General features: G+C 36.5%; 1 protein-coding gene across 1 annotated transcript in view; it reads left to right on the top strand.

Moving 5' to 3' along the window:
* Window positions 1–4,062: 4,062 nt before the first annotated feature.
* The window catches only part of LOC150087939 (uncharacterized), a 69,064-nt gene continuing 62,941 nt past the window's right edge, over window positions 4,063–10,185 (top strand). The window contains exon 1 of the mRNA XM_090369817.1: window positions 4,063–4,292. Coding sequence (XP_090225943.1) covers window positions 4,151–4,292 — 142 coding nt within the window. The 5' untranslated portion in view covers window positions 4,063–4,150. The remainder of the gene's footprint in view (window positions 4,293–10,185) is intronic.

Here is a 10,185-nt window from a genome sequence, read left to right as displayed (position 1 = left end):
AGCTGCAGTTGCAGATTCAGCGTTAAGGTAATAACATTTCACCAACAGTGCTTTATCTGGTAATGACAACATGACCACTTAACTTCTTTTTCTTTCCCAAACGTTCACTAAACTACTTAGCTGTTGTTCTTGCAGTGCTTTTATAGCAGAGACATGCGCGACGTCATTCATGATACAGCGCCACCCGCTGGGAACTAATTTTGACATTCTTTCAGAAAAAAACCTACGTAATTCTATGCATTTCTGCGCTAATCTCGTTACCATACGTCAAAAATTCACTGAAATACCGATTCGTTAATTGTTTACTGACTTTTGGATCACCCTGTATATTAATGTAATGATTTTAAAAGATGAAATAAGTTCACATAAATAAAAATTAGGTTCATGACCACGTAACTAGCCAGTGGAATATCATATATTCTTTTTTTTTTCTTTTCTGAATAAGTTCTGTGTCAATAGAGTTAATCGCTAATATTTTACACTTGTCAAAATTGTTTGGATGAAGTACAATGTAAAGAATCAATTCATAATTTTTTTTAACAATGTGTAGTATCTTCTGTACAGCGGCTCCAGGAATATGAGTTCATTTCCGCCATGTTACTTTGTGATGATACAAAACTCTGCAGAACGGCCAGAAACGTGCAGTTTGCGTGTATTATGTGTTGTTGTGTTGTTTCTGGCCTCTTTGCCACTGGCCAGGCGATCTTCTGGACAGTGTACCTGGTGCCCGTCTACACCAGGAGGAGGTGGGACACAACTAGATATGTCACTAGCCAAATGGAGACAGACCATTGCAATCTTTGTCTACCCTGAAGAGAGGGAAGTCCCACACGCACCAGTGGATGTGGGACTTATACCAGTGAGTGCCAGCAAATCTCGTATCTTTTTTGAAACATGGTCATACCCGATTAAAAAATATTATCGAGAGTTACATTGTAAGCACTCACGAAATGAAGGTTGAAACGAATGCTAGAAATATCCGCCATTCAAGTTTATGTCCATCCGAATTGACAGTCGTCAGTCTATACCTTCATCAGTATAATTTCTTTACTTATATAAACTCAACTGTTGAGCTTATATAAGTAAAGAAATCCTTGCTTTTTTTTCTTTGCATCCTTTGGCAATGATTTCTTGTAATTTGCCTCGCTTGCTTAATCTCTTTTGTGACTTGATTACAGACTAGCTTATATCTGCCATAGACCTCTGTGTCGCCTGATAATTTTTATGCATCCCATGCTTTTTCCTTCTCTGCCACGTGTCTCATTAGTTCATTTGACAACCGTTTAAGCCTAAACCTTAAAAAATATTTCTTAGTAGGTATGAAACTTTTAGTAGCTTCCACGATTAATTCCTTGAATGCTTCCCACTTAGAATTTGCTGTTGGTAACATCATCTTATGCTGTTGACCGTGAGAGCATTTTAAAAGATTTTGGCTACACTTTAGGCAATGTAATAGGTGAAGGCAGGGGCGTATTCGGGGGTGCTCCATTAACAAAAAAATTTAAATAAAAAGAAAGAACGCAGGAGGCGTTCTTTAATAAAACACAAAAGCCTAGTCGCTATACCCCTCCCTTACGATGATACCTGGATATGCCACTGGATGAAGGCGCGTATTCAGTGGTCAGAAGAGCCACATGAGCTGTTTATATAAACAGCTCAAGTGGCTCTTCTGACCACTGAAGACTTTACGGTGGCAAAAAACGTGTCGCCGTAAAGACAATTAATCGTTTAAGTGCATATCGGAACTTTCTCCAGGACTGCCTGCCTGATGAAATTAGTCTCTTGTAAAAATCTCAGCACGAAAATATAATAGCAATTTATGATATAATTTGAATTCAGTATGAAGTTTTAATATTTATGGACCTTGCTGAAAACGGTGATATAAGCATTTATATGTAGGAAAATGGTACGATTGGGGAAACTTTAGCAAAAGATTGGTTTTGCAAATGTTAAGCCTCTTAAATTATTGCCACAATGTCCAAATTTGTCATGATTTGAAATGTGAAAATCTCCTTTTGACCAGTAATGTGAAACTTAAAATTGCCGATTTTGGATTTGCTCGGCCAGGCGGGAGATCTAATGTCCATTCTGAGTGAGAACTTTGCACATCCATGTGTGGAACACTCCCTTACATGGTTCCAGAAGTTGATCAAGGAGGTGCTTATAATCCAATAATCCTCGATACTGGAGAGCTGGAGTATGCCTATTTGTGATGCTAAATAATGAAATCCCATTCAGTGTTAGCGAAGCAAATCAATAAAAACTGGAGATTCAATCCTGACATAGAAGAATTTGAGTCAAGAGGTTAGACAACGCATTGTCCAATTTTTGGATCCCAGCCATAAAGAAAGAATTCGAATATCGGAATCTATGAAGAACACATGGTTCATAGACCGAAACGAATAGAATAGTGAAGATTAGAAACTTTATCAGGCAATTTGTGATGCTATTTGTATGCCTTTAAAAAAAAAAAAAAAAAACTATTTTTTGGCCTGTACGTTGAAAGTAAAATAAATTTCCTTGCCTGTTTATTAAATTTGTTACTTCTAACAAATTAGGCTGTCGCTTCTGTTTCGCCACTGTGTGAAAAATATTAGAGAATGCAGTTAATAGCAAGTTAATCATTTTACATGATATCAAGGCCTTAATCAGAGATAAGTTCATTTCGATACGTTAAATGACCAGCTGTTCCGCTTAGATTCGATAATTGTCCGCTAGTTGTTGATCTCTGAGAGAGAGAGAGAGAGAGAGAGAGAGAGAGAGAGAGAGAGAGAGAGAGAGAGAGAGGCAATCTCAAAAGTCTCGGCATCTGAACAAGCTGTATTCGTGCAGTAGAAAACTAAAGCCAGCTGGAGCTGTGCACGTTAAAATCACAACTAAACAAAAAAAAAAAAAAAAAAGAAGCAAGTAAATTGACTTCATCGTTAGGAAAGTTAGAATGGAGAAAAGAAAGAAAGTCAGTGTTCCGAGTGATTAGAGGGGGTTGAGAATACGATAGAGGCAATAGACGAATTTTACACAATGGAGCAGAGATATTTTAAGTCAGACCAGATTAAAGAGAAGATTCCAAATTGGAAAATTTCTGAGAAGGAGTTTCATAGCTGACCTATACACAAGTACCACGTCTGAAGCGAACGGAATCATAGGCCGAATACATAAAGCAACTGTGGTGAGTGGTAGTTGAGAGGACAGATAATCGAGTCCGTCAAGTAAAGTAAGTGGGGTTTGGAAAACTGTAGGTGGAAATGAGCATCATTATCGGACATCATAATTTATCGGTGTTTTTATCTGACAACAACCTATTTGTAACATCTTTAAACATACAAAATAAACCAGAAGTACCTCCACAATTTTTTATGTGTAAAAAATTTTGACATGCTGTAAATTTCAACAACTTTCGAAATTTACTTTAAAAATATAGTTCAGATTTCTTATCAGCAGTAAAAAATCCGAGAACTTTTCTTAAAATGCAAACTGGTGTTAATGAAATAGTTCTAATTTTTTAAATTAAATTTTGAGTTTAATTTTTGAAGTTTATACTGTGAAATAAGATCTCTGTTAAGTTTAATTATTTCCGAGACTGAGAAAAAATGTGATAGTTGTGAGCAGAAGAAGAACGTTTATACGCTCTAAAACATTTTTTCTATTAACTTAAAACCAAGATAGTTATGGATTCCAATCTAATTATGGAATCTGCCGTGCCTAAGAATAATTTGATGGTTTTAAATTAATTTATGTCGCCTATTTCTGTTATAGGCGATATAACAACGCAAAAAGAAAAAGAAAAACGCATGTTGGTACAACTGTCATTTTAATTTTCATAAATATAAATTGAAGTATCAGATGAAATGTTATTAATAAAAATTATTTTTGTGTATAAAAAGAAATAATAATTTGCATGATAAGTATAATTATGCCACTATTAAAAAAATAAAAAATAAACAAAACTGCCACTAGTGACGTTTCACCGGTGCAGTAAACAAACGATGTTTTTCGTTCACGGTGAGTCACGCTGAACGGTAATTGTTGTCAAGGACGCTTCCAATCAAAGCAGTGGCTTCCTTGTGTTTTTGATTTTATTATGTATGCTGCTGTAAGAGAAGTTTACTACTAATTCTAAACTTACTCATTTGGATATTTAAACTTCGATATGCTCAGCTATTATTTTCTGCCTGCACGATTACGTCAATGTTCTGCAGTGATTTGTGTGTTTTGTGTTATAGGCATATTTCCAAACTGGGCTTATTCCTTTACGAAAGATGTCTCATTACTCTCGAATACGAAAGTAACAGGTAATTAATTATTATATTATTATGTGATATGTAGAGCAAATTTTTGTAATTTATACAAAATATTACAGTTCTTTAGCACAAATGTCTTTTGTCTTTTTGTTATGGGTGCATGATAAATTGTTGAAATCATTAATCATTGACAATATTAGGAGTATTTTTTGACAACAACAGTTATGTACAATGAATATATGAATTATAATATATATCGTATAATATATTTTAGGTATAATTATATTTATCAATTGTGCTTTTTCCCTTCCCCTTTTTTATATACTATTAATTATACTTATCAGTATATAAGTATGGATAGGAAAGTAATTGTATGTTGTACTTGATAGTTTATAATTTTATACAGAATATCACTAGCTCTCATTTAGCGGGTTGCAGTTCCCCAGGTGTGGTTCGAAGGAGCCACACCTGGAGAAGCTCCTTCGAGGCTTATGCTGCACCAGCCAAAAAAATTTTTTAAGTTACCCTGAGAGAGATAGAGATAGAAAGGAATCACCAAGAAAGAGAAGAATGATGATATCCAGCTCAGGACCCTGGGTGTGCCAAGCCCATACTCACCAGATGTGAGCTCCTGGGATAATGAAGAAAGCAATTAAGATTGTTATTATCTATATGGGATCGAGTTTTGTTCAAGAAGGGATTGCTAGAAACAGAAGGTTGGGAAACACTGGATAACGCACGGAAATTATATTTATAGAAATCGTATTATGAAATGTAAATAAATTAATTATAATTTTGTAATAATGAAGTAATTATTAGTAGATTAATTGAAGTAAATGATTAATAATTGAATTACAGTAATTAATAATTTAAGTAAATGATTAATAATTGAATTACAGTGATTAATGATTGAAGTATGTATTAGTATTGGCAACATGATGCAACTTGCAAGGGAGCAAAGCTTATACAGCACCAGCCAGGGGAAAAAAAAAAAAAAAAAAAAAAAAACCCAACAATTTCCCATTTTTTTTCAATTATTTGGTGAAAACTTTCTGAAATGTATTTAAATTATCCACCCCTTAGGTGTAAGTTAATTCCAACAATTGATTACTCTGACAGAATATGAATTTTTTCAGAATTGTTTTACAATTTTACCTTACTTTCCATTTTAAATCTAAGCCCTCCCCTCATTGTTTGCATATCATCTGAAAAAATTTAAATATGCCACCAGAATTTAGTTTTTCTTAACCCTTTTAAAGTCTTATAACACTTCATTTAGGTAACCATGTAAATGCTTAGCTTCTAAAGACCACAATTTACAGAACCCCAGTCTTTCTTGGTAAAAATATTCTTTTGTGTCCCAACTAATCATGTTGCTCTTCTCAGCACCCTTTCCAGCTTTTCTTATTCCTAAAATAAGATGTATAAACTTGAACTGGTATGTATTATTCTAGATGTGGCCCAACTGTTGTCTTATAAAAAACTTCTTTGTTTCTGCTGACAAAGTTCCTCTATATCATTGATAGAAACCATATTGGCTGTTCTAGTAGCTTGAGTACCCAGAATAATACCACCCAGTTGTATGTTATCCATGAAAAAATAGTCATAACATGAATTGGAATTACTGCTACCCAAATACAGTATCTTGCATTTATCACTGTTAATCCAAATGACTATTTTCTAGCCTGTCTGCTGAGTTCTTCTAGATCAGGGGTCGTCAATCTTTAATACCTACCGCCCACTTTTGTATCTTTGTTGATGATAAAATTTCCTTGCCGCCCACCGGTGCTGCAGTAACTCAATCTAGCGCAAGTGTGAAGTAATTTTTAGAGGGGAGGGTTTGTAAAAAATAGGTACTTAAATTTATCTTTTTATTTATATTTTATGTATGTTTATACATAGATAATTTAAATTTAATGAATTTCTGCATCTCCATCGATACAGCACCTACTAGTGTGGGAGCTGCTTAAATTGAAGAAAGTTAAATGTGAAAACAATAAAGTTTATTGAAATTGCGTTTAATTAATGAGATCCTCGAGGGCTGATACTGCGAGACTAAATATTTGAATCTGGTTCGATGTCAAAAGCATATTTTAAAAAGTCAAACTCGCGAAGTTTTTAGCAATGTATTCGATATATGGAGGAAGAACAAAATTTGTAAAAACGGACAAAAACCCCACCGCCCACCATGAAAGCTTGAATCGCCCACTAGTGGACAGTAGGGACCAGATTGACGACCACTGGTCTAGATCATCTTGAAGTAGCATAACCTAATTACTCTCATTAACCACCTAACCACAGTTGTAGTATTAGTAGTAGTAGTGGCATGTGATGCAAGAAAGCAAGGGTATGAGCTTATGAAGCATCAGCCAAAAAAAAAAAAAAAAACAAAATTCACACAACCATTCCCTCTAAATGTTTGTCCAGTTCCTCCTTAAATTTATTTAACCTATCAACTTCCACAACGACAGATGGAAGTTTGTTTCAACAATTAACCACCCGCTGGCTAAAGGCAAATTTCCGAACATCTATCCTACATCTGTCTTTCCTTAATTTGAATATATGTCCACTTAGGTCCTTAATCTGAATAAGTGGAAGAATTCTTCAGAATTCAGCATGCTCAACTTATTCAAGGCCTTATACACCTCAGATCACTGCGCAGGTGCCTAGTCTCCAGCCATTGAAATTTGCAGAACTTAAGCCTCTCTTGGTAAGACAATCCCCTCACCAATCTTGTTGCCCTTCTCTGTACATGCTCAAGCAAATTTGCATCCTTCCTAAAATGAGGCTTCCAGACCTGTACGTACTACTCAAGGCGTGGCCTGACCATTGCTTTATACGGAGGGACAATCACCTCCTTTTCCCTGTTAGCAAAATTCTTGTATATTATTGACAAAACCCCATGACCTACCCCGGTAGCCTGTCTGCATTGCTCAGAAAACTTCATATCTGATTGCACAATTACTTCCCGGTTTTTTTCATTTTCTACCACCTTAAGTGTAGTATCACACAGTTGGTACATTTTTCTGGGGTTCTTCTACCCATATGCAGTACTTTGCATTTGTCAAGGTTAAATTTCAGTTGCCACTATTCAGCCCATCTGCCCAAATTTTCTAGATCCTGTTGCAGTAGCACACTGCCATTACTGTCATTTACAACCCTGCCAACCTTAGTATCATCTGCAAACTTTGACACTAAGCCTGATATACCTTCATCAATATAATTGATATATATACAAAACAACAGTGGGACTCCAATAATAACATTAATCCACGAAAAGCAGCACCCATTGATTACCACCCTTTGTCTTCTCCCACTCAACCATCCTTTTATCCATTGTAGCAACTTACCCTTAATACCATTCTGCTCCAATTTTTACAGTAGTCTTCCATGCGCAACAGTGTCAAAAGCTTACCTGAAGTCCAAGTGTATGATATTAAAATTATGTTTTGCATCCAGTTCCTTTGTAACCACATCATAATATCGTATCAAATTTGTCTGACAAGACTTTCCCTTAACAAACCCATGCTGTGTCTGAATTATTGCTGCAGTCTTGTCTAGATGATCCTGGAATGCATCTTTAACCAGTGACTCCATTATTTTACCCAGAACAGAAGTTAAACTAACAGGCCTGTAATTACTCGTGTCACCCTTCGATCGCCCTTTGTGAATTGGGGATACATTAGCACATCTCCAGCCCGTGGGGACCTCCCCTGAGTCCAAGGATGCTCTTATAATTATGGCTAAGGGTTTGCTACTTCCTTTGCCACCTCCTTTAATATAACTGGATAGATCTCATCCACCTCAGGTGCCTTATGTTAAATTTCAACAATTTCTCCTCCACTTTGCTCTCATTATTACAAAATCATTAAGCACCCTGCTAACATTTGATAACCTTCTGTCATTTTCAAACCTTAATAACTCCTCGTGTTAATGTAGATGCAAAATGCTCATGCAGTTTTTTTGCTATCTGAGCAGGATAATCAACAGTCGAAGCATCGATTGGACTAATATGATTGGTGGACTAATCAAGTGGATTAGTCCACTAATCATATTAGTGGACTAATCCACTTCAAGTGGACTAATCTGATTCATCCCCTTCCTTTTACAGTTTATATAAGTAAAGAAATCCTTGCTGTTTTTCTTAACATCCTTTGCCAAAGATTTCTTATAATCTGCCTTCGCCTGCCTAACCTCCTTTGTGACTTGATTACAGACTAGCTTATATCTGTCATAGGTTTCTGTGTCGCCTGATAGTTTATATGCATCCCATGATGTCACGAGTCTCATTAGTTCATTTGATAACCATTTTGGCCTAAACTTTAATATTTCTTAATAGGTATGAAACCAAAGTACTGCAAATGGGTAAAAGTAACTCCAGAGAAACGTACCAACTGTGTGGTACTACACTTAAGGAGGTAGAAAATGAAAAAGATCTGGGAACTGGAATAATTGTGCAGTCAGATATGAAGTTTTCTGAGCAATGCAGACAGGCTGCCAGGGCAGGTCATGGGGGTGTTGTCAGTGATATACAGGGAAAAGGAGGTGATTGGCCCTCTGTATAAGGCAGCGGTCAGGCCATGCCTTGAGTACTGCGTGCAGGTCTGGAGGTCTGATTTTAGGAAAGTTAGGAAAGTAGATTTGCTTGAGCGTGTACAGAGAAGGGCAACAAGATAGGTGAGGGGGAATGAAGAGATCCTCTTACCTGGAGAGGCTTAAGTTCTGCAAATTGCAGCAGCTGGAGACTAGGCACCTGCGAGGTGATCTGATTGAGCTGTATAAAGCCTTGAATGGGTTGAGCATGCTGAATTCTAATGGGATTCTTCCACTTGTTCAGATTATGAACCTAAAGGGGGCATAAATTGAAATTGAGGAAAGACAGATGTAGAATAGATGTGTGGAAATTTGCCTTTAGCCAGCAGGTGGTTAATTGCTGGAACAAACTTTCATCTGTCATTGTGAAAGTTAATAGATTAAATAAATTTATGGAGGAACTGGACAAATATTTAGATGGGATTGTTTTGTAATTTTTTTTTTTGGCTGATGCTGCATAAGCTCATACGCTTGTTTCTTGCATCACATGTCACTACTACTACTACTTTTAGTAGCTTCCATGATGAATTCCTTGAATGCTTCCCACATTGCTTATTGGAGGCTTGAAGTGGTCGAACCCATGTTTAGTCTCTACAGCTAAGTTCCGGTCAACCCTTCCCTATCTCTTCCATCATGCAGTATGATTGATGACTTTTGAGGTTATGATGAATATCGTGGTGGGATCCAATATTCCTTACATTTTGAGGGTACAGCTCTAAAACGGTGTTCGCAGGCCAGCCGCTAGTTAGTACACCGCACCGAACCTATTGGTAACTCTCTAGGAGGCTTCCGGATCAGCTAGTTTATAATCTTGGTACCTCTACTCTGTCAGATAGTGACTGGAGGGAGTCCAAGTAGTGTGTATGTGGGGAGCATTGTCGAGGCCACATTATGTCAACTATCTGGGTTTATTCTTACCATGTGTACACCATATCCAAAAATATCATTACTTCATACAGTATGTCCCACCCACTTTTTCTTACTATTAAATATACCATGAATTGTCAAACTAATAAAGCAAGCTTATCTGCGAAAAGATCTAAACCTCCCAAGGACTTCCTAATTGATTTCACAAATATTCGTGGTCTCAATTCTAATCTCAATGATGTCCACTTCCACTTGCAGTCTGCCAAACCCCATGTATTTTTTCTGACAGAATCTCAATTATTGGTTGATTCAACTACTGCTCATTTCAGATGCCCAAATTATTCGCTGTATGATTCCTTTCGCCTCAAAGGTGGTACTTGTGCATATGTCCGTTCTGATATTCCCTTTCAGAGACTTGGCAATTTGGAATCTCCTCTTTTTGATCTTCTCTGGCTTAAAATCTGTGTACCTCATTGTGTCAAAT

The sequence above is a fragment of the Mastigoproctus giganteus genome, chromosome 3 (genome assembly GCF_048544385.1).
Source record: "Mastigoproctus giganteus isolate SK-2022 chromosome 3, ASM4854438v1, whole genome shotgun sequence".
Taxonomy (NCBI): Eukaryota; Metazoa; Arthropoda; class Arachnida; order Uropygi; family Thelyphonidae; genus Mastigoproctus; species Mastigoproctus giganteus.
Note: the sequence above shows the minus strand (reverse complement) of the source record. Positions and strands in the feature narration are given on the sequence as shown.